This window comes from Crinia signifera, chromosome 1 (assembly GCF_055691185.1).
Source record: "Crinia signifera chromosome 1, ASM5569118v1, whole genome shotgun sequence".
Taxonomy (NCBI): Eukaryota; Metazoa; Chordata; class Amphibia; order Anura; family Myobatrachidae; genus Crinia; species Crinia signifera.
In genome coordinates, this window is record NC_139217.1 from 4,083,650 (window position 1) to 4,109,509 (window position 25,860).

The 25,860-nt window shown below is 54.9% G+C and overlaps 1 protein-coding gene across 1 annotated transcript in view; it reads right to left on the bottom strand.

Moving 5' to 3' along the window:
- Window positions 1-25,860, bottom strand: part of LOC146058550 (putative carboxypeptidase X1) — a 120,319-nt gene that overhangs the window by 24,204 nt on the left and 70,255 nt on the right. The window contains exons 4-5 of the mRNA XM_083170852.1: window positions 22,569-22,708; window positions 20,994-21,078 (exon numbers count right to left, since the gene is read on the bottom strand). Coding sequence (XP_083026978.1) covers window positions 20,994-21,078; window positions 22,569-22,708 — 225 coding nt within the window. The remainder of the gene's footprint in view (window positions 1-20,993; window positions 21,079-22,568; window positions 22,709-25,860) is intronic.

A 25,860-nucleotide genomic window follows, 5' to 3' on the forward strand; every position in this document is an offset into this window, starting at 1 on the left:
GCAGTCTGGATGCTGGCAGTGATGTCATGTGGGCTGCACCAGGTGACTGATAGGGCGCAGGCAGGTTATGGAGCAGTCTGGATGCTGGCAGTGATGTCATGTGGGCTGCACCAGGTGACTGATAGGGCGCAGGCAGGTTATGGAGCAGTCTGGATGCTGGCAATGATGTTATGTGGGCTGCACCAGGTGACTGATAGGGCGCAGGCAGGTTATGGAGCAGTTTGGATGATGGCAGCGATGTCATGTGGGCTGCACCAGGTGACTGATAGGGCGCAGGCAGGTTATGGAGCAGTCTGGATGCTGGCAGCGATGTCATGTGGGCGGCACCAGGTGACTGATAGGGAACAGGCAGGTTATGGAGCAGTCTGGATGATGGCAGCGATGTCATGTGGGCTGCACCAGGTGACTGATAGGGCGCAGGCAGGTTATGGAGCAGTTTGGATGATGGCAGCGATGTCATGTGGGCTGCACCAGGTGACTGATAGGGCGCAGGCAGGTTATGGAGCAGTCTGGATGCTGGCAGTGATTTCATGTGGGCTGCACCAGGTGACTGATAGGGCGCAGGCAGGTTATGGAGCAGTCTGGATGCTGGCAGCGATGTCATGTTAGCTGCACCAGGTGACTGATAGGGCGCAGGCAGGTTATGGAGCAGTCTGGATGCTGGCAGTGATTCCATGTGGGCTGCACCAGGTGACTGATAGGGCGCAGGCAGGTTATGGAGCAGTCTGGATGCTGGCAGTGATGTCATGTGGGCTGCACCAGGTGACTGATAGGGCGCAGGCAGGTTATGGAGCAGTCTGGATGCTGGCAGTGATTCCATGTGGGCTGCACCAGGTGACTGATGGGGCGCAGGCAGGTTATGGAGCAGTCTGGATGCTGGCCGCGATTCCATGTGGGCTGCACCAGGTGACTGATAGGGCGCAGGCAGGTTATGGAGCAGTCTGGATGCTGGCAGTGATGTCATGTGGGCTGCACCAGGTGACTGATAGGGCGCAGGCAGGTTATGGAGCAGTCTGGATGCTGGCAGTGATTCCATGTGGGCTGCACCAGGTGACTGATAGGGCGCAGGCAGGTTATGGAGCAGTCTGGATGCTGGCAGTGATTCCATGTGGGCTGCACCAGGTGACTGATAGGGCGCAGGCAGGTTATGATGCAGTCTGGATGCTGGCAGTGATGTCATGTGGGCTGCACCAGGTGACTGATAGGGCGCAGGCAGGTTATGGTGCAGTCTGGATGCTGGCAGTGATGTCATGTGGGCTGCACCAGGTGACTGATAGGGTGCAGGCAGGTTATGGAGCAGTCTGGTTGCTGGCAGCGATGTCATGTGGGCTGCACCAGGTGACTGATAGGGCGAAGGCAGGTTATGGAGCAGTCTGGATGCTGGCAGCGATTTCATGTGGGCTGCACCAGGTGACTGATAGGGCGCAGGCAGGTTATGGAGAAGTCTTGATGCTGGCAGTGATTCCATGTGGGTTGCACCAGGTGACTGATACGGCGAAGGCAGGTTATGGAGCAGTCTGGATGCTGGCAGTGATTCCATGTGGGCTGCACCAGGTGACTGATAGGGCGCAGGCAGGTTATGGAGCAGTCTTGATGCTGGCAGTGATTCCATGTGGGCTGCACCAGGTGACTGATGGGGCGCAGGCAGGTTATGGAGCAGTCTGGATGCTGGCAGCGATGTCATGTGGGCTGCACCAGGTGACTGATAGGGCGAAGGCAGGTTATGGAGCAGTCTGGATGCTGGCAGTGATTCCATGTGGGCTGCACCAGGTGACTGATAGGGCGCAGGCAGGTTATGGAGCAGTCTGGATGCTGGCAGTGATTCCATGTGGGCTGCACCAGGTGACTGATAGGGCGCAGGCAGGTTATAGAGCAGTCTGGATGCTGGCAGTGATGTCATGTGGGCTGCACCAGGTGACTGATAGGGCACGGGCAGGTTATGGAGCAGTCTGGATGCTGGCAGTGATGTCATGTGGGCTGCACCAGGTGACTGATAGGGCGCGGGCAGGTTATGGAGCAGTCTGGATGCTGGCAGTGATGTCATGTGGGCTGCACCAGGTGACTGATAGGGCGCAGGCAGGTTATGGAGCAGTCTGGATGCTGGCAGTGATTCCATGTGGGCTGCACCAGGTGACTGATAGGGCGCAGGCAGGTTATGGAGCAGTCTGGATGCTGGCAGTGATTCCATGTGGGCTGCACCAGGTGACTGATAGGGCACAGGCAGGATATGGAGCAGTCTGGATTCTGGCAGTGATTCCATGTGGGCTGCACCAGGTGACTGATAGGGCGCAGGCAGGTTATGGAGCAGTCTGGATGCTGGCAGTGATTCCATGTGGGCTGCACCAGGTGACTGATAGGGCGCAGGCAGGTTATGGAGCAGTCTGGATGCTGGCAGCGATTCCATGTGGGCTGCACCAGGTGACTGATAGGGCGCAGGCAGGTTATGGAGCAGTCAGGATGCTGGCAGTGATTCCATGTGGGCTGCACCAGGTGACTGATAGGGCGCAGGCAGGTTATGGAGCAGTCTGGATGCTGGAAGTGATGTCATGTGGGCTGCACCAGGTGACTGATAGGGCGCAGGCAGGTTATGGAGCAGTCTGGATGCTGGCAGTGATGTCATGTGGGCTGCACCAGGTGACTGATAGGGCGCAGGCAGGTTATGGAGCAGTCTGGATGCTGGCAGTGATTCCATGTGGGCTGCACCAGGTGACTGATAGGGCGCAGGCAGGTTATGGAGCAGTCTGGATGCTGGCAGTGATGTCATGTGGGCTGCACCAGGTGACTGATAGGGCGCAGGCAGGTTATGGTGCAGTCTGGATGCTGGCAGTGATGTCATGTGGGCTGCACCAGGTGACTGATAGGGCGCAGGCAGGTTATGGAGCAGTCTGGATGCTGGCAGTGATGTCATGTGGGCTGCACCATGTGACTGATAGGGCGCAGGCAGGTTATGGAGCAGTCTGGATGCTGGCAGTGATTCCATGTGGGCTGCACCAGGTGACTGATAGGGCGCAGGCAGGTTATGGAGCAGTCTGGATGCTGGCAGTGATGTTATGTTAGCTGCACCAGGTGACTGATAGGGCGCAGGCAGGTTATGGAGCAGTCTGGATGCAGGCAGTGATGTTATGTGGGCTGCACCAGGTGACTGATAGGGCGCAGGCAGGTTATGGAGCAGTCTGGATGCTGGCAGTGATGTTATGTGGGCTGCACCAGGTGACTGATAGGGCGCAGGCAGGTTATGGAGCAGTTTGGATGATGGCAGCGATGTCATGTGGGCTGCACCAGGTGACTGATAGGGCGCAGGCAGGTTATGGAGCAGTCTGGATGCTGGCAGCGATGTCATGTTAGCTGCACCAGGTGACTGATAGGGCGCAGGCAGGTTATGGAGCAGTCTGGATGCTGGCAGTGATTCCATGTGGGCTGCACCAGGTGACTGATAGGGCGCAGGCAGGTTATGGAGCAGTCTTGATGCTGGCAGTGATTCCATGTGGGCTGCACCAGGTGACTGATGGGGCGCAGGCAGGTTATGGAGCAGTCTGGATGCTGGCAGCGATGTCATGTGGGCTGCACCAGGTGACTGATAGGGCGCAGGCAGGTTATGGAGCAGTCTGGATGCTGGCAGTGATGTTATGTGGGCTGCACCAGGTGACTGATAGGGCGCAGGCAGGTTATGGAGCAGTTTGGATGATGGCAGCGATGTCATGTGGGCTGCACCAGGTGACTGATAGGGCGCAGGCAGGTTATGGAGCAGTCTGGATGCTGGCAGCGATGTCATGTTAGCTGCACCAGGTGACTGATAGGGCGCAGGCAGGTTATGGAGCAGTCTGGATGCTGGCAGTGATTCCATGTGGGCTGCACCAGGTGACTGATAGGGCGCAGGCAGGTTATGGAGCAGTCTGGATGCTGGCAGTGATGTCATGTGGGCTGCACCAGGTGACTGATAGGGCGCAGGCAGGTTATGGAGCAGTCTGGATGCTGGCAGTGATTCCATGTGGGCTGCGCCAGGTGACTGATGGGGCGCAGGCAGGTTATGGAGCAGTCTGGATGCTGGCAGTGATTCCATGTGGGCTGCACCAGGTGACTGATAGGGCGCAGGCAGGTTATGGTGCAGTCTGGATGCTGGCAGTGATGTCATGTGGGCTGCACCAGGTGACTGATAGGGCGCAGGCAGGTTATGGAGCAGTCTGGATGCTGGCAGCAATGTCATGTGGGCTGCACCAGGTGACTGATAGGGGGCAGGCAGGTTATGGTGCAGTCTGGATGCTGGCAGTGATGTCATGTGGGCTGCACCGGGTGACTGATAGGGCGCAGGCAGGTTATGGAGCAGTCTGGATGCTGGCACTGATTCCATGTGGGCTGCACCAGGTGACTGATGGGGCGCAGGCAGGTTATGGAGCAGTCTGGTTGCTGGCAGCGATGTCATGTGGGCTGCACCAGGTGAATGATAGGGCGATGGCAGGTTATGGAGCAGTCTGGATGCTGGCAGTGATTCCATGTGGGCTGCACCAGGTGACTGATAGGGCGCAGGCAGGTTATGGAGAAGTCTTGATGCTGGCAGTGATTCCATGCTGGTTGCACCAGGTGACTGATAGGGCGAAGGCAGGTTATGGAGCAGTCTGGATGCTGGCAGTGATTCCATGTGGGCTGCACTAGGTGACTGATAGGGCGCAGGCAGGTTATGGAGCAGTCTTGATGCTGGCAGTGATTCCATGTGGGCTGCACCAGGTGACTGATGGGGCGCAGGCAGGTTATGGAGCAGTCTGGATGCTGGCAGCGATGTCATGTAGGCTGCACCAGGTGACTGATAGGGCGCAGGCAGGTTATGGAGCAGTCTGGATGCTGGCAGTGATGTCATGTGGGCTGCACCAGGTGACTGATAGGGCACAGGCAGGTTATGGAGCAGTCTGGATGCTGGCAGTGATGTCATGTGGGCTGCACCAGGTGACTGATGGGCGCAGGCAGGTTATGGAGCAGTCTGGATGCTGGCAGTGATGTCATGTGGGCTGCACCAGGTGACTGATAGGGCGCAGGCAGGTTATGGAGCAGTCTGGATGCTGGCAGTGATGTCATGTGGGCTGCACCAGGTGACTGATACGGCACGGGCAGGTTATGGAGCAGTCTGGATGCTGGCAGTGATGTCATGTGGGCTGCACCAGGTGACTGATAGGGCGCAGGCAGGTTATGGAGCAGTCTGGATGCTGGCAGTGATGTCATGTGGGCTGCACCAGGTGACTGATAGGGCGCAGGCAGGTTATGGAGCAGTCTGGATGCTGGCAGTGATTCCATGTGGGCTGCACCAGGTGACTGATAGGGCGCAGGCAGGTTATGGAGCAGTCTGGATGCTGGCAGTGATTCCATGTGGGCTGCACCAGGTGACTGATGGGGCGCAGGCAGGTTATGGAGCAGTCTGGATGCTGGCAGCGATGTCATGTGGGCTGCACCAGGTGACTGATAGGATTCAGGTTATGGAGCAGTCTGGATGCTGGCAGCGATGTCATGTTAGCTGCACCAGGTGACTGATAGGGCGCAGGCAGGTTATGGAGCAGTCTGGATGCTGGCAGTGATTCCATGTGGGCTGCACCAGGTGACTGATAGGGCGCAGGCAGGTTATGGAGCAGTCTGGATGCTGGCAGTGATTCCATGTGGGCTGCACCAGGTGACTGATAGGACACAGGCAGGTTATGGAGCAGTCTGGATGCTGGCAGTGATGTCATGTGGGCTGCACCAGGTGACTGATAGGGCGCAGGCAGGTTATGGAGCAGTCTGGATGCTGGCAGTGATGTCATGTTAGCTGCACCAGGTGACTGATGGGGCGCAGGCAGGTTATGGAGCAGTCTGGATGCTGGCAGTGATTCCATGTGGGCTGCACCAGGTGACTGATAGGGCGCAGGCAGGTTATGGAGCAGTCTGGATGCTGGCAGCGATTCCATGTGGGCTGCACCAGGTGACTGATAGGGCGCAGGCAGGTTATGGAGCAGTCTGGATGCTGGCAGTGATTCCATGTGGGCTGCACCAGGTGACTGATAGCGTGCAGGCAGGTTATGGAGTAGTCTTGATGCTGGCAGTGATGTCATGTGGGCTGCACCAGGTGACTGATAGGGCGCAGGCAGGTTATGGAGCAGTCTGGATGCTGGCAGTGATTCCATGTGTGCTGCACCAGGTGACTGATAGGGCGCAGGCAGGTTATGGAGCAGTCTGGATGCTGGCAGTGATTCCACGTGGGCTGCACCAGTTGACTGATAGGGCGCAGGCTGGTTATGGAGCAGTCTGGATGCTGGCAGTGATGTCATGTGGGCTGCACCAGGTGACTGATAGGGCGCAGGCAGGTTATGGAGCAGTCTGCATGCTGGCAGCGATGTCATGTGGGCTGCACCAGGTGACTGATAGGGTGCAGGCAGGTTATGGAGCAGTCTGGATGCTGGCAGTGATGTCATGTGGGCTGCACCAGGTGACTGATAGGACGCAGGCAGGTTATGGAGCAGTCTGGATGCAGGCAGTGATGTTATGTGGGCTGCACCAGGTGACTGATAGGGCGCAGGCAGGTTATGGAGCAGTCTGGATGCAGGCAGTGATGTTATGTGGGCTGCACCAGGTGACTGATAGGGCGCAGGCAGGTTATGGAGCAGTCTGGATGCTGGCAGTGATGTCATGTGGGCTGCACCAGGTGACTGATAGGGCGCAGGCAGGTTATGGAGCAGTCTGGATGCTCGCAGTGATTCCATGTGGGCTGCACCAGGTGACTGATAGGGCGCAGGAAGGTTATGGAGCAGTCTGGATGCTGGCAGTGATGTCATGTGGGCTGCACCAGGTGACTGATAGGGCGAAGGCAGGTTATGGAGCAGTCTGGATGCTGGCAGTGATTCCATGTGGGCTGCACCAGGCGACTGATAGGGCGCAGGCAGGTTATGGAGCAGTCTGGATGCTGGCAGTGATGTCATGTGGGCTGCACCAGGTGACTGATGGGCGCAGGCAGGTTATGGAGCAGTCTTGATGCTGGCAGTGATGTCATGTGGGCTGCACCAGGTGACTGATAGGGCGCAGGCAGGTTATGGAGCAGTCTGGATGCTGGCAGCGATGTCATGTGGGCTGCACCAGGTGACTGATAGGGCGCAGGCAGGTTATGGAGCAATCTGGATGCTGGCAGTGATTCCATGTGGGCTGCACCAGGTGACTGATAGGGTGCAGGCAGGTTATTGAGCAGTCTGGATGCTGGCAGCGATGTCATGTGGGCTGCACCAGGTGACTGATAGGGCGCAGGCAGGTTATGGAGCAGTCTGGATGCTGGCAGCGATGTCATGTGGGCTGCACCAGGTGACTGATAGGGCGCAGGCAGGTTATGGAGCAGTCTGGATGCTGGCAGTGATGTCATGTGGGCTGCACCAGGTGACTGATAGGGCGCAGGCAGGTTATGGAGCAGTCTGGATGCTGGCAGTGATGTCATGTGGGCTGCACCAGGTGACTGATAGGGCGCAGGCAGGTTATGGAGCAGTCTGGATGCTGGCAGTGATTCCATGTGGGCTGCACCAGGTGACTGATATTTTGGGAACGAGCAGTGGGCCTAACCAGCCAGCAGGGGAATGGCACAGCCGGGGGAGACTTATTTTATAAGGTCCCGTGACTGAACCTTTATCCCCCTGACCAGTCGCCCCCCCCCCCTCCAGTATTAACCCCGCCCGGGCTGAAGCCCGGGGCTGTCCCCAGTGCCCAAGGGCTGTTGGCACTGGGCTTATAGCTATTGTGTAAAATAAAGTGTTAACTAAGGGTTCTGCTGGGGAACTACAGGTATCTCCCCGGCATACCGGGACTTGGAGAACCACAAGTCACAGCATGAGGGGCATTAATGGCCATGCTGGGACTCTTTGTTCCACAGCAGAACCAATCGCCAAATAAAAATACACTGACACCCCAGAGTAGGAACATTTTATTACACCCCCCCCCCCCACATACATAGTGATACTTACCTACATTATCTGTACCCCAAGTATTGGGCCCCTTCTCCAGTAGAATCCAATTTTGGGTACCTGTTGAAGGAAATCATACTTACTAACTACTTAGCGTGGGTCACATCAAATTTTGGCGAAGTGCGCTACTAGCCGCCTAGTGTCCAATCGGGAAACTTTGAGCCCGGAGCTGGTTTCTTATTTTTTTTAATAATTCATTTTTTTACACTGCAGCCTGCATGGATCTGATTGTATTTATTGTCTGTATATACGATACGGCTGCCTACGTCATCAGGATAATAGTAAATCTGCCCTATTTCAGGGTTGCCGACTTTATAATTCTCCTCTCTCGGAGAAGCCCGGAGAGGAGAGTTCCAGCAGCCGCTCAGGGGGTGGGGCTTAAGTGTGACGTCACTAAGCCTCGCCCCCATTATGGTAAAAACTGCTGAATTCACGGATCTCCGTGGAGGGGGCAGGGCTAAATGACGCAATTGTGTCATTTTAGCTCCGCCCCCTCCTCTGAGACCCGAGGATTGCGGCATTTTAATGCCGCGATCCGGGGCGCAGGGGGGGTCCCCCCTGAATCCGGGAGGGTTGCCCACCCGTCCGGGGGGCCGGGAGGAGGTCCCGATTTTCGGGAGACTCCCGGCCATTCCGGGAGAGTCGGCAACCCTGCCCTATTTATGAATTGTATTTTCCCAAACATATGACCGATGCCAGTTGTATGGATTCGTATTTTATGATCTTAGTAAATCTCCCCCTATATATCTGTTTGTGTATATTGAAGGCACACGGTGTAAAGGTCTTGTAAGAAGAAATGATTTGACTGTGAGGACACTTGAGCTCCCACAGCTATTGGAAGATCAGTCGGCAGGAGTACACGTCTCCCCCGTATGTTTGGGGAGTGGGCCAGTTGCTGAGCAATGCTGGGATACTGCCAGAGAACTGTCTGTGTGACCTGGCTGTTAGGACATTGGGGCTTAACCCTCCCTGTGACTGGTCCCCAGAGCTAGCAATCCTGTTTCACTTACATGGAGCATTGTACAGAGATTACATATAACCGGTCACTTGTAGTACAAACACTATATAACATATATGGACGTTCTATCCCTAAGGGACATATTCACTAATTAGCGGATTCCGGACGCCAGCATTAAATCGTATTTAGACTAATGTGTTTCTCATCAATCTGGTAACGTGTGGAACCATCTGGGTCTGTGTTACCGAGCCCAGGAGGACAGGCAGGAGTTAATCCTCCACACACTGACCCAGCCAAAATCATCAGGGAACCGAGAGCCTTTTGGCTGGAGGACAAGTTTTCATTCCAGGAACGTGGAAGTGGCCAAAGTAAGCAGCGCGGAAAGTGTCGCTCAGACCAGAGCAAGTGGCCGCACTGTCCGCAGCAGGATTACCCCAACACAAACAAACTGTGACTATCTGTGAGTGGGGGGACACCACTACACAGGCTGCCGCCCATGTGACCGCGCTCTGGATCCTGGCGCTGGCGAGGCGGGAGGCCTGCAACACGCGCTCTATGTAAATAGTTTGGGATAAAATACTAAGATCTCTACTTTTAGTATATTATCAATGCTACATGTGGCATGCTTGCACCCCTTCCCCCTCATCGTGCCCCCCCCTCCCTCAGTCATGCCCCCTTCCTTGTTTAGCATGATGCCATGCCCCACCTTCTCATTGTGCCACAAAGTTCCCTGACGGGCCCGCTGCTTACCAGCTCAGTATTAGCTAGGATGCCATGCTCTCCAAGTATACACAGACTGGCCTCAGGTACCACGTGTCTTCCCTGGTATCATGCCCTGATTCCTGCTGGGCATCACAGACACCGGTGAGAGGCCGGCACCTCGGGTAACCTGGTTATAGTAGTATACACAGTGTACGGCAGAGGTCCCAACTTTACAATCCACGCAGGATGAAGAGTCGGCCGTTGCCAGCCAGAAGATGCCAACGATAATTCCTGGCTCTGCCTGTGTCCCAACATAACCCCAGGCTGCAGCCAGTTACCAAGAAGAAGAGGAAGATGGGTGCAGCTGGCACAGGGGTTGTGAGCCCCCAATACATGTTACAAGAAGTATTACCAGGGCTGGCTGCATGACTATCTATAGATGACCAGTTACCAGCATAGGATAAGACAGGTGTGATGGTTTGTATAATGCCAGTGCACTGCATACACACTGCGCACACACACTGCGCACACACACTGCGCACACACTGCCATGCACACGTCATTAGTACAGATGTAGCGCCGCTCATTCAGTGCTGGGGCTCGCCAAACCACCCCGATTTGTGAGCAGACGCTACACCTGACTGGGAAGCGCATCCCAGTTTCCTGTCGGCGGGGTACAGGGACCCACTTCAAAGAGATGGACAGGGTTAGGGGGGGGGGGGGGGGGGGCGGGGAGGTGGGGGACGGTGCTGGGGACCTAGGGGGAGCTCCGTTGTAAGGGGACGCAGCCGCATCTTGTGCACAAGCGTCCCCTTCCGGCGGCTGGCGAATCTACTGCCAGCCCCTACAAGGAAGAGGGATGCTCCAACTGTACAGGGGACTTTACTAAAATCTGTCTGATTTGGGGCGCGCCCGCGTCACGTTGCCATATACACGCCGGCAGTACAGGGGACGTTACTAACATCTGTCCGATTTGCGGCGCACCCGCGTCACGTTGCCAAATACACGTCGGCAGCACAGGGGACTTTACTAACAGCTGTCTGTGATTTCCGGCGCGCCTGCGTCACGTTGCCATATACACGTCGGCAGTACAGGGGACGTTACTAACATCTGTCTGATTTGCGGCACGCCCGCGTCACGTTGCCATATACACGTCGGCAGCACAGGGGACTTTACTAACAGCTGTCTGTGATTTGCGGCGCGCCCGCGTCACGTTGCCATATACACGTCGGCAGTACAGGGGACGTTACTAACAGCTCTCTGTGATTTGGGGCACGCCCGGGTCACGTTGCCATATACACGTCGGCAGCACAGGGGACGTTACTAACATCTGTCTGATTTGCGGCGCGCCCGCGTAACGTTGCCATATACACGTCAGCAGTACAGGGGACATAACTAACATCTGTCTGTGATTTGGGGCACGCCCGCGTCACGTTGCCATATACACATCGGCAGCACAGGGGACGTTACTAACATCTGTCTGTGATTTGGGGCACGCCCAGGTCACGTTGCCATATACACGTCGGCAGTACAGGGGACGTTACTAACAGCTCTCTGTGATTTGGGGCGCGCCCGCGTCACGTTGCCATAGTCACGTCGGCAGTACAGGGGACGTTACTAACAGCTGTCTGATTTGGGGTGCGCCCGCGTCACGTTGCCATATACACGTCGGCAGCACAGGGGACTTTACTAACAGCTGTCTGTGATTTGCGGCGCGACCCGCGTCACGTTGCCATATACACATCGGCAGCACAGGGGACTTTACTAACAGCTGTCTGATTTGCGGCGTGCCCGCATCACGTTGCCATATACACGTCGGCAGTACAGGGGACGTTACTAACAGCTGTCTGATTTGCGGCACGCCCGCGTCACATTGCCATATACACGTCGGCAGCACAGGGGACTTTACTAACAGCTGTCTGTGATTTGCGGCGCGCCCGCGTCACGTTGCCATATACACGTCGGCAGTACAGGGGACGTTACTAACATCTGTCTGATTTGTGGCGGGCCCGCGTCACGCTCCCAGACACGTCGGCAGTACAGGGGACGTTACTAACAGCTGTCTGATTTGCGGCGCGCCCGCGTCACGTTGCCATATACACGTCGGCAGTACAGGGGACGTTACTAACAGCTGTCTGATTTGCGGCGGGCCCGCGTCACGATCCCAGACACGTCGGCAGTACAGGGAACGTTACTAACAGCTGTCTGATTTGCGGCGCTCCCGCGTCACGTTGCCATATACACGTCGGCATTACAGGGGACGTTACTAACAGCTGTCTGATTGGCGGCGGGCCCGCGTCACGCTCCCAGACACGTCGGCAGTACAGGGGACGTTACTAACAGCTGTCTGATTTGCGGCGGGCCCGCGTCACGCTCCCAGACACATTGGCAGTACAGGGGACGTTACTAACAGCTGTCTGTGATTTGGGGCACGCCCGCGTCACGTTGCCATATACACGTCGGCAGTACAGGGGACGTTACTAACAGCTGCCTGTGATTTGGGGCACGCCCGCGTCACGCTGCCATATACACATCAGCAGTACAGGGGACATTACTAACATCTGTCTGATTTGCGGCGCGCCCGCGTCACGTTGCCATATACACGTCGGCAGTACAGGGGACGTTACTAACAGCTGTCTGATTTGCGGCGCGCCCCGCGTCACGCTCCCAGACATGTTGGCAGTACAGGGGACGTTACTAACAGCTGTCTGATTTGCGGCGGGCCCGCGTCACGCTCCCAGACATGTTGGCAGTACAGGGGACGTTACTAACAGCTGTCTGATTTGCGGCGCGCCCGCGTCACGCTCCCAGACACGTCGGCAGTACAGGGGACGTTACTAACAGCTGTCTGATTTGCGGCGCGCCCGCGTCACGCTCCCAGACACGTCGGCAGTACAGGGAATTACAAGGCTGGTGCGTATTTTATGTGTGGTATCTGTATAACAAGTCTACAGGGTCTACGTCGACAGTCAATAGGTCAACACCATGTTGACATGCAGTAGGTCAACAATGCCATGAAAAACTCACAACCTTCTCATGTTGACGTTTTACATGTTGACGTTTTCCATGCCCACCTGTTGCTTGTGTCACCTTTGGACCTTTTGTCAATGTTGAACTGTTCACTGCCGACTTACATAGTGTAGACCAGGCATTCCCAACCACGGTCCTCAAGGCACACCAACAGTGCAGGCATTCCCAACCACGGTCCTCAGGGCACACCAACAGTGCAGGTTTTGCAGATATCCAGGCTTGAGCACAGGTGACTTAATTAGTATCTGAGTGATTCTGATTAAACCATCTGTGCTGAAGCCTGGATATCACTAAAACCTGCACTGTTGGTGTGCCCTGAGGACCGTGGTTGGGAATGCCTGCACTGTTGGTGTGCCCTGAGGACCGTGGTTGGGAATGCCTGGTGTAGACCTTTCCGTCCACACCCCTGGGTGAAACCATGAGCCACTACTGTCAGGACGTCTCCCCCATAACAGCAGGACTTTGTCTGGTGGTCTCGCAGGACACGCAGACTCACCGTCCTGGCCGCATTGGTGGTGGAAACGACATGTGACACACACATGATTCCCGCTATAGCCATGTCATGGGGGGTCTGACCAGCTGCCAGCTGTGGTCTCCCCTTATACACTATGTGGCAGATGTCGCAGATATAGGACCCCCCTCCCAGGATATAATGAGACACAGAGGGAAGAACTGTCAGGCTAAGCAGAAATATGTGTAACTGAGGGCAAGGAGCCCAGTGTCTCCTGCCAGGGACCCAGCCCGTCACACTGCAGCCATAACAAACATCTCCTGAGTGTGGAAGGTCCGTCCAACGGCAAATAGGAAACAGGCCTCTCTGTACCCAGAGCCCCCTCCGTCTGGGGCTTACATGGGGGCAATCATGGCCTGACCTAGATAACAGTTACTTACATTAGTCTGTGTATGCACAAGTACAACATCTATACCCCCAAATCCTGAGCATTAGCTTCCTATATGGAAGCACCGTGACTGGGGAGACGAAGGGCCAGGAGGTTCTCGGGGGCCCCGGAGGTGCCCACAGATAATCTGCTGCAGTGATCATTAGGGTGCAGGCATGTACACGGATTGTCTGTGGTGCAGCTGTACCTGTACTGCACCAGCAATTCCCGGGGCATCAAGGTTTTATTGAGAAGCAGTGTATGGGACACAGCAGAGGAGACATACTGTAGCAGAAAGCCAGAGAACATAGAAGTGTGAGGGTGGGAGCAACACTGTGGGGGGCTGGAGAGACACTATGGGCTGAGGCTGGAGAGACAGTCTGGGCTGGGGCTGGGGCTGGAGAGACACCATGGAGGTGGGGCCAGAGAGACACCATGGAGGTGGGGCCGGAGAGACACCATGGAGGTGGGGCCGGAGAGACACTATGGGCTGAGGCTGGAGAGACACTATGGAGGTGGGGCCAGAGAGACACTATGGAGGTGGGGCCAGAGAGAAACTATGGAGGTGAGGCCATAGAGACACTATGGAGGTGGGGCCGGAGAGACACTATGGAGGTGGGGCCAGAGAGACACTATGGAGGTGGGGCCGGAGAGACACTATGGAGGTGGGGCCGGAGAGACACTATGGAGGTGGGGCCGGAGAGACACTACGGGCTGCGGCTGGAGAGACACTACGGGCTGCGGCTGGAGAGACACTACGGGCTGTGGCTGGAGAGACACTATGGAGGTGGGGCTGGAGAGACACTATGGGCTGCGGCCGGCGAGACACTATGGGCTGCGGCCGGAGAGACACTATGGGCTGCGGCCGGAGAGACACTAAGGGCTGCGGCCGGAGAGACACTATGGAGGTGCGGCCGGAGAGACACTACGGGCTGCGGCTGGAGAGACACTACGGGCTGCGGCTGGAGAGACACTACGGGCTGCGGCTGGAGAGACACTACGGGCTGCGGCTGGAGAGACACTACGGGCTGCGGCTGGAGAGACACTACGGGCTGCGGCTGGAGAGACACTACGGGCTGCGGCTGGAGAGACACTAAGGGCTGTGGCTGGAGAGACACTAAGGGCTGCGGCTGGAGAGACACTACGGGCTGCGGCTGGAGAGACACTACGGGCTGCGGCTGGAGAGACACTACGGGCTGCGGCTGGAGAGACACTATGGAGGTGGGGCTGGAGAGACACTATGGGCTGCGGCCGGAGAGACACTTCGTCCTCCATCTGCAACCCCAGCAATCAACATACTGCAGTGAGTTACCTGCCTCATCATCACCTACAGTCTGCACAACCTGGACACTGATCTCCATGCTGAACTAAATGCTGTCACACACTGCCTCTGTCTCACTTATACATTAACTATACTTCCTGTAGGCTCTCCACACTTCCAGTACATCACCTTCTCACTGCTTTTTCTAGGCCACTCCAATCTCATTCTATATCACTACTCTGAACAACTTTACACAGAAATATGGCTCCTAGATCCAGTCCCATACCAGTCCTTGCTGCCAGGTCTCGCCCCCTCTCAACTTCCACACCTTTCACACGCACCCACAACCCACACAACCTAATTACTGACTCACCTGTCCCCTCCCTTCCTTTCTCCTGTGCTCTCTGGAATGCTAGATCAGTCTGCAACAAGCTCCCAACTATCCACGACCTCTTTATCTCCCACTTTTTTAACCTTCTTGCCATCACTGAAACCTGGCTGTCCGCATCTGACACTACCTCCCCTGCTGCCCTCTCTTATGGAGGCCTCTCCTTCACACACTCGGTCAGACCGGATGGCCGCCAGGGTGGAGGAGTGGGCATCCTTCTCTCCCCCAACTGCACCTTCCGCTCCATCCCACCTGTGCCCTCCCTCACATTCTCCACCTTTGAGGTACACACTATCCGCCTCTTCTACCCCATTCACCTCCTTGTGGCTGTAATCTACCGCCCCCCTGGCCCCTGCTCCCCTTTCCTTGATAACTTTGCTGCGTGGTTTCCACACTTTCTTGCCTCTGACCTCCCCTCTATCATCCTTGGTGACTTTAACATTCCTATTGACATCAATAATGCTGCCTCCTCTAACCTTCTTGACCTTACCACCTCCTTTGGACTTTCTCAATGGACCTCCACCCCCACTCATAATCTCGGACACTCCCTTGACCTAGTCTTCACCCACCATTGTAATCTCTCTGATTTCTCTAATTCTTCCTTCCCACTCTCTGACCACAATCTGCTCTCTTTCACCCTCTCTTCCTCCCCTCTCCCCTCATTGCCCAGACCCACAGTCACCAGACGTAACCTCGGGTCTCTTGACCCCACTGTCCTGTCTTCCCTGGAGACTTTCCTCTCTCCTCTCTCAACCATGACTTGCCCCAACCAGGCTGCCTCTTTCTATTACTCTTCTCTCACCTCTGCTCTCGACTCTGTAGCCCCCCTCCACACTGTTCCCCTTCGACGCTCTAAACCCCAACCCTGGCACAACAAAATAACTTGATTCTTGCAAAAATGTGCACGCTCTGCTGAACGCCTCTGGAGGAAATCTCACTCTCTGGCAGACTTCTTCAATTTCAAGTTTATTCTCTCCTCCTACAGCGCTGCTCTCTCCTATACCAAACAATCTTTCTTCAAATCTCTCATCTCTTCCCATTCCTCCAATCCCGACGTCTCTTTGAAACTTTCAACACTCTACTTCGCCCTGCACCACCCCTCCTCCCTTCATCCCTCACTGCCACTGACTTTGCCTCCTTCTTCCTCTCTAAAATTAAGGTAATCCGACATGATATCTCCTTCCATACCCCCTCTGCTGCCCACCCCAATCATCCTCCCCTACCAACTACCCTACTCTGTCATCCTTCTGCCCTACTACAGCTGAGGAAGTCCACTCCCTCATCTCATTCTCTCCCCCCTCTACCTGTCCCTTGGACCCTCTCCCCTCCCGTCTCCTCAGTTCCCTCTCCCCCACTGGCTGCTCCCACCTTGCTCACCTCTTTAACCTATCTCTTTCTACTGGCATCTTTCCCTCACCCTTCAAACACACTCTGGTCTCGCCTATTCTTAAAAAACCTAACCTGGACCCTTTATCTCCCACAAGCTACCGCCCTATCTCTCTTCTCCCATTTGCCTCTAAAATACTAGAACGGCTGGTTTACAGGCGTCTCACCAGCTACCTGTCTGACCACTCCATCCTAGATCCTCTTCAATCTGGCTTTCGCCCACTACATTCCACTGAGACTGCCCTAGTGAAAGTCACCAATGACCTGCTGTCAGCCAAATCCAAGGGTCACTTCCCCCTGCTTATCCTTTTGGACCTATCTGCTGCCTTTGACACTGTGGATCACCCTCTCCTCCTCCACACACTCCAAAACATTGGCCTCTCTGGCACAGTCTTCAACTGGTTTTCCTCTTACCTCTTCAACCGTTCCTTCTCAGTCTCTGCCTCTGGCTCTACCTCACCACCTTCTATCCTTCCTGTCGGGGTCCCTCAGGGTTCCGTCCTTGGCCCCATTCTGTTCTCTCTGTACACCTCCTCTCTGGGTGCACTCATTAACTCCTTTGGCTTCCAATATCACCTCTATGCAGATGACACCCAAATCTACCTCTCCTCTCCTGATCTGTCCCCCACTGTTTTCTCTAAAGTTTCCAACTGCCTCGCTGCCATCTCTACCTCGATGTCTGAGCGATTTCTGAAGCTGAATATGGACAAAACCGAACTTATTATCTTTCCCCCACCCAGAGCTATGCCCCCTACTAATATCTCTATCACTGTTAACAACACCATCATCTCCCCAGTTTCCCAACTCCGCTGCCTGGGTGTCACTCTTGACTCCTCCCTCTCCTTTGCACCCCACATCCAAGCCCTGGCCCATTCTTGCCAGTTCCAGTTACGCAACATTGCTCGCATCAGGCCTTTTCTCTCACAGAGTGCAACTAAGCTGATCATCCACTCATTGGTCATCTCACGGCTTGACTACTGTAATGCTCTTCTCACCGGCCTCGCTCAATCCCAACTGGCTCCTCTCCAATCTGTCCTCAATGCTGCAGCCAGGCTTATCTTCCTCTCCCGCCGCTCCAATTCTGCTACTCACCTTCAACAAAATCTGCACTGGCTTCCATTCCCCTACAGAATCCTCTTCAAACACCTCACACTCACATACAGGGCCATCTCTAATTCCATTGCTCCATATATCTCTAACCTCATCTCCATTCATACACCCTCCCGCCCTCTACGGTCAGCTGACGACTGTCGTCTCTCCTCCACCCTGATCACTGCTTCCCATGCTAGAGTACAGGAGTTTGACCGTGTTGCACCCCTTCAGTGGAACGCACTCCCTCGCTCCATTAGACTCTCCCCGACCTTGCAAAGCTTCAGGTGAAAACTCACCTATTCATCAAAGCGTACCCTTCCACTGCATAAACCAGCTGGTTCTCCGACCCCTTGCCTGTTTACATCCTGCTATCTAACCACCACCCACTTGCTGGCACCTCTTGTAATCTGTCTGTCTCCCCTTCCTACTAGATTGTAAGCTCCTCCGAGTAGGGCCCTCTTCCCTCCTGTTGTCAGAGCCCACTTCTCTTCACATTTCACTCACAGCTCTCCTATACTCCAACACTCAGTGACCATCTTCATACTCATCTCCATCATTGGCATCAAGCCTCTAGTTGTATGTTGATTGAGTCCTCACTACTTATATCCAAGCTGTAATGTGTATTGATCTGTGGCGCTCTTTATTTGTACTGTATTTTTGTTATTTATTCAATGTTATGCCAAGTTTTGTCTCCCTGTATTGTTCCTTTGTACGGCGCTGCAAAACACTTGTGGCGCCTTATAAATAAAATAATAATAATAATAATAATAATATGGGCTGCGGCCGGAGAGACACTATGGGCTGCGGCCAGAGAGACACTATGGGCTGCGGCCAAAGAGACACTACAGGCTGCGACCGGAGAGACACTACGGGCTGCGGCCGGAGAGACACTATGGGCTGGAGAGAGACTATGGGCTGGAGAGACACTTTGGGCTGGAGCCGGAGAGACACTAGGGGCTGGGGCCGGAGAGACACTATGGGTTGGGGCCGGAGAGACACTATGAGCTGGGGCTGGAGAGACACTGGGCTGCAGCTGGAGAGACACTATGAGCTGGGCTGGAGAGACATTATGGGCTGGGGCCGGAGAGACACTATGGGCTGGAGAGAGACTATGGGCTGGGGCTGGAGAGACACTATGGGCTGGGCCTGGAGAGACACTATGGGCTGGGGCCTGGAGAGACACTATGGGCTGGGGAGACACTATGGGCTGGGGCCGGAGAGACACTATGGGCTGGGGCCGGAGAGACACTATGGGCTGGGGCTGGAGAGACACTATGGGCTGGGGCCGGAGAGACACTATGGGCTGGGGCCGGAGAGACACTATGGGCTGGGGCCGGAGAGACACTATGGGCTGGGGCCGGAGAGACACTTGTGGTGAGAAGACAGAGGGATATCACACCAGGTGCCTTGAGGAAGTCCGTGAGATCCTACTGTACTCATTAAGGGTTCCTCAGCATCCTATGTCTCCTGGTTCCCCATAGTCTCATGTGTTAGTTCTAGGACACAGTGGCGGGATGCATGGCGCATGGCATTGTGAATGTGATACACGCACATGACACCTCTCACTATAAGTATGTCCTCTGCAATGTAGGACTGGTGTGTTACCATTGGTGTGTGCCCGGTACAGTTATCTGGACATGTATCAGGTGATGTATGTGGTGCTGGGAGGGATCAGATTAGATCCCTCTCAGGGAAATGCCAGTAGCCCATAGGCGTGTATTAGATCATCTACAGGGGATGTTACTTTATACAAGCGCCAGATCTATTGTATTCTGGAGCTTGTTGCACAGGTGACAGGCTGATAATCAATGCACTGAGAATGGCAGATCGCAGGCCTCCAGATGTCCAGGCTGGACATAGGCCCTTATTCAGATCTGATCGTAGTACAAATTTGTTCCCAAAATGGGCAAAACCAGAGAGAGTTACATTTGAATTAGAATTGGCCGTAAACCAGGACCTAGTCGGTGGCTGCGATAGAGACCGGCTGATTGGGGCCGGAGATGACATCACAGACCCCTGAATACACCTGGGCACTTCTGCTTTCATTCTGCCACACCCAAATTCCCCGCTTCCTGTCAATCACCCTGCAAACAGCCAGCGATTAACAATGATGCTGTTTTCTTATTGCTGGATGGCCTCGTGATACCTACAGTTATCCGTACACATGCGCATTCCTTCCATAACTAGCCGGCCTGTGATATTGCAACCCAGCGATCAGGTCTTAATAACCCCCAATATCAGCAGTCTAAGAATTACATGGCATCCAAGACACAGCAATAAGCCACCATCATGTGAGTCTCCGTGGGCCAGGATTACCCCGGCCGAGCTGGAGACACGGAGCACTCAGCCCACCTTACGCCCTGGTCCTATGGTTCTGTACATTACACACTTCCCCAAACCAGTCTCTTACCAGCCGCTAAGCTCATGTCAGGTGCTGATGAGAAAATACTGTGCAGGGAGGGACGCCCGCTGGAGGGAGGGAAGCCAGGTGCAGGGAGGGACGCCAGGTGCAGGGAGAGATGCCAGGTGCAGAGAGGCATAGAGGAACGCCAGGTGCAGGGAGGGACGCCAGGTGCAGGGAGAGACGCCAGGTGCAGAGAGGCATAGAGGAACGCCTGGTGCGGGGAGGGAGGCCCGGTGCGGAGAGGGAGGCCCGGTGCGGGGAGGGAGGCGCGGTGCGGGGAGGGAGGCGCGGTGCGGGGAGGGAGGCGCGGTGCGGGGAGGGAGGCCCGGTGCGGGGAGGGAGGCGCGGTGCGGGGAGGGAGGCCCGGTGCGGGGAGGGAAGCCAGGTGCGGGGAGGGAAGCCAGGTGCAGGGAGGGACGCCAGGTGCAGGGAGGGACGCCAGGTGCAGGGAGGGATGCCAGGTGCAGGGAGAGATGCCAGGTGCAGAGAGGCATAGAGGACCGCCAGGTGCAGGGAGAGACGCCAGGTGCAGAGAGGCATAGAGGAACGCCTGGTGCGGGGAGGGAGGCCCGGTGCGGGGAAGGACTCCCGGTGCGGGGAGGGAGGCCCTGTGCGGGGAGGGAGGCCCGGTGCGGGGAGGGAGGCCCGGTGCGGGGAGGGAGGCCCGGTGCCGGGAGGTAAGCCAGGTGCCGGGAGGGAGGCCCGGTGGCGGGAGGGAGGCCCGGTGGCGGGAGGGACGCCCGGGGAGGGACGCAAGGTGCGGGGAGGGATGCCCGGTGGCGGGAGGGGCGCCTGGTGGCGGGAGGGGCGCCTGGTGGCGGGAGGGGCGCCCGGTGCAGGAAGGGATGCCTAGTATAGGCCCAGCATGTGTGCTCGCTATGGCTCTGGTTACACACCACATAAAGATACAGATAGAGTAGGACACAATGGCCTCACCACATCTTCTGTCCCGTTCTTGGAGGTCCTCCATACGTGGGTGTCATTGCTGACCTGGACTTTGTACGACGTCACCCAGTCATCTCTGCAAGGCAAGAAGGACTGGTGAGAAGGAGGGTTAGTAATGATATCTAACAAATGGAAACAACAGTGATAAAACCAAACTGGGTAATAGACAGTCATAGGGCGGTGTTCAATGGGAGGATTGTACGACTGCTCGCTGTATTCAACCTTCTGGGGAAATCCTCACCGTCAGAGGATGGCGCGGATTCCCTGGAACGGCAAGGTTCACCGCAAATGCAGCAAGCCCACTGCGGACAGCAGCGAACCTCACCATTTTGATGTCCGCAGTTGATGATTCCACCCAGCAATGTGGAATTGGTGAGTGAAGGGGGGTCAGTTGAATATAGTGGTGGTGCTATCGGCACTGCTCGCCATTTACCACTGAACACACCCCATAGAGGTAGGAGGGCCCTGCTCGCCAGCATATATTCTACAGATTAATGGTGACGGATGTGCGAATGGTGGGTATGAGACTTTAGATATCTTAGAGTGCGGACAGGCTTTGAACGTTAAATCAGACCTGACCGCTGCTGTGCGAATTCCCAACGCGATTCATTATTGCTTTGCGAATGGTTATACCAAGTGCCTCTATTCAGCCAGAACGATATAGCCATTATGGGTGAAATGTAATAGGGTGAGAGAATCGGAAAGTGAGAGAATCGGAAAGTGAGAGATTCGGAAAGTGAGAGATTCGGAAAGTGAGAGATTCGGAAAGTGAGAGAATCGGAAAGTGAGAGATTCGGAAAGTGAGAGATTCGGAAAGTGAGAGATTCGGAAAGTGAGAGATTCGGAAAGTGAGAGAATCGGAAAGTGAGAGATTTGGTGAGAAATCTCCAGGTTTTTACATTTTGCAGTGTACAGTAAATGATTGCCGCTTTAGAAAAACTGGAGATTTCTTACCAAATCTCTCACTTTGTGAGTCTCTCATCCTATTACATTTCAGCATCCAATCAGCTGCGACCTAGCACTGTATAGAATGTACATGACAGGCACAATACCGTACATCTCCCCGAGGCGCTGTCTCTGTTTATTGCTCATTTTATGACATTTGTCTTGAAAATAAAAAAAAATTAGCAATCTATAGACATTGATGAGGACACAGGGGCCTGATTCAGAGGTGGAGCGCAATAACAAGCTGCTGCCGCTGGGTGTGTCTCAGAGGGGAGACGACATCTACTGCCGGCATCACAGATCCGAGTACTGCATCAGGCAGCTCTGGGTCACCTCCGAGACCAGTGGCCATGTGGGGAAGCCTCAGGTCCTCGCAGCTCAGTAGCCGGGCCCAAGAGATCTACATCGGAAGATGCACAGAATGGGGGCGACACACGCACGTCCACACTGCTGTCTAGCCCCACGCACCCCCCACCCCACAGACAGGGGACCTGTGTAGGACAATGCTGGACACGTGCAGCACATGTAGGGGCCCCACCATGTATGCAAACACTCAGGACCATCTCTGAAATATAATCTCCACAATAAACCTTTGTGTCCGGCCACAGCGCCCGTACTCACGTCCATATTGAGTTCTTGCCCTGCGTGATGACCCCGGTGAAGCGAGTGAGCCGCCTGGCATCCACCTCAAACCACTGGTTCTTGTTCTTCTCCTCGGCACACCAGGCGCCATCATAGAAATCATCGTCATAGATCCCGGACTGAGGGAGTCAGAAATAGATGAGACATCGTTAGTATAATGACTCCTGGGTGACTCTGTCTGCAGCTATGGCATCGGTGTGGTATAACCTATTGTGTTATAACAGGACGCACCACAAGCCAACACATGGCAGGCCGCAACATAATCCCATAGCCCGGTGTAACCAATGCCATTATTACCAAAGGAGACGGCCCGGAGCCGGTATGAGACAGTGACCTGTACCGTACCGATGTGAGACAGTCAACTGTACCGTACCGATGTGATACAGTCACCTGTACCATACCGATGTGAGACAGTCACCTGTACCGTACCGATGTGAGACAGTCACCTGTACCGTACCCATGTGAGACAGTGACCTGTACCGTACCGATGTGAGACAGTCACCTGTACCGTACCGATGTGAGACAGTCACCTGTACCGTACCGCTGTGAGACAGTCACCTATACCGTACCGATGTGTTACAGTCACCTGTACCGTACCGATGTGAGACAGTCACCTGTACCGTACCGATGTGAGACAGTCAAATGTACCGTACCCATGTGAGACAGTCAGCTGTACCGTACCGATGTGAGACAGTGATCTGTACCGTACCGATGTGAGACAGTGTCCTGTACCGTACCGATGTGAGACAGTCACCTGTACCGTACCTCTGTGAGACAGTCACCTATACCGTACCGATGTGTTACAGTCACCTGTACCGTACCGATGTGAGACAGTGACCTGTACCGTACCCATGTGAGACAGTGACCTGTACCGTACCAGTGTGAGACAGTCACCTGTACCGTACCGATGTGATACAGTGACCTGTACAGTACCCATGTGATACAGTCACCTGTACCGTACCGATGTGAGACAGTGACCTGTACCGTACCCATGTGAGACAGTGACCTGTACCGTACCGATGTGAGACAGTGTCCTGTACCGTACCGATGTGAGACAGTGACCTGTACCGTACCCATGTGAGACAGTGACCTGTACCGTACCAGTGTGAGACAGTCACCTGTACCGTACCGATGTGATACAGTGACCTGTACCGTACCCATGTGAGACAGTGACCTGTACCATACCCATGTGAGACAGTCACCTGTACCGTACCCATGTGATAAAGTCACATGTACCGTATCCATGTGAGCCAGTCAGCTGTACCGTACCCATGTGAGACAGTGATCTGTACCATACCGATGTGAGACAGTGTCCTGTACCGTACCGATGTGAGACAGTGACCTGTACCGTACCCATGTGAGACAGTGACCTGTACCGTACCCATGTGAGACAGTGACCTGTACCGTACCCATGTGAGACAGTGACCTGTACCGTACCCATGTGAGACAGTCACCTGTACCGTACCCATGTGAGACAGTCACCTGTACCGTACCCATGTGAGACAGTCACCTGTACCGTACCCATGTGAGACAGTCACCTGTACCGTACCCATGTGAGACAGTGTCCTGTACCGTACCGATGTGAGACAGTGTCCTGTACCGTACCCATGTGAGACAGTGACCTGTACTGTACCGATGTGAGACAATGACCTGTACTGTACCCATGTGAGACAGTGACCTGTACCGTACCCATGTGAGACAGTGACCTGTACCGTACCCATGTGAGACAGTGACCTGTACCGTACCCATGTGAGACAGTGACCTGTACCGTACCGATGTGAGACAGTCACCTGTACCGTACCGATGTGAGACAGTCACCTGTACCGTACCGATGTGAGACAGTCACCTGTACTGTACCGATGTGAGACAGTCACCTGTACCGTACCGATGTGAGACAGTCACCTGTACCGTACCCATGTGAGACAGTGACCTGTACCGTACCCATGTGAGACAGTGACCTGTACCGTACCGATGTGAGACAGTGTCCTGTACCGTACCGATGTGAGACAGTCACCTGTACCGTACCGATGTGAGACAATGACCTGTACCGTACCCATGTGAGACAGTGACCTGTACCGTACCCATGTGAGACAGTCACATGTACCGTACCCATGTGAGACAGTGACCTGTACCGTACCGATGTGAGACAGTCACCTGTACCGTACCGATGTGAGACAGTGACCTGTACCGTACCGATGTGAGACAGTCACCTGTACTGTACCCATGTGAGACAGTGACCTGTACTGTAAGTACCCATGTGAGACAGTGACCTGTACTGTAAGTACCCATGTGAGACAGTGACTTGTACTGTAAGTACCCATGTGAGACAGTTACCTGTACTGTAAGTACCCATGTGAGACAGTGATCTGTACCGTACAGATGTGAGACAGTCACCTGTACCGTACCCATGTGAGACAGTCACCTGTACCGTACCGATGTGAGACAGTGACCTGTACCGTACCGATGTGAGACAGTGACCTGTACTATACCGATGTGATACAGTCACTTATACCGTACCGATGTGAGACACTGTCCTGTACCGTACCGATGTGAGACAGTCACCTGTACCGTACCGATGTGAGACAGTGACCTGTATCGTACCGATGTGAGACAGTGACCTGCACCGTACCGATGTGAGACAGTGACCTGTACCGTACCAATGTGATACAGTCACCTGTACCGTGCCGATGTGATACAGTCACCCGTACCGTACCGATGTGAGACAGTGACCTGTACCATACTGACATGAGACAGTGACCTGTACTGTAAGTACCCATGTGAGACAGTGACTTGTACTGTAAGTGCCCATGTGAGACAGTGATCTATACTGTACAGATGTGAGACAGTGACCTGTACTGTAAGTACCCATGTGAGACAGTGACTTGTACTGTAAGTACCCATGTGAGACAGTGACCTGTACTGTAAGTGCCCATGTGAGACAGTGACCTGTACTGTAAGTACCCATGTGAGACAGTGACCTGTACTGTAAGTGCCCATGTGAGACAGTGACCTGTACTGTAAGTGCCCATGTGAGACAGTGACCTGTACTGTAAGTACCCATGTGAGACAGCGACCTGTACCGTAAGTGCCCATGTGAGACAGTGACCTGTACCGTACCCATGTGAGACAGTCACATGTACCGTACCCATGTGAGACAGTGACCTGTACCGTACCGATGTGAGACAGTCACCTGTACCGTACCGATGTGAGACAGTGACCTGTACCGTACCGATGTGAGACAGTCACCTGTACTGTACCCATGTGAGACAGT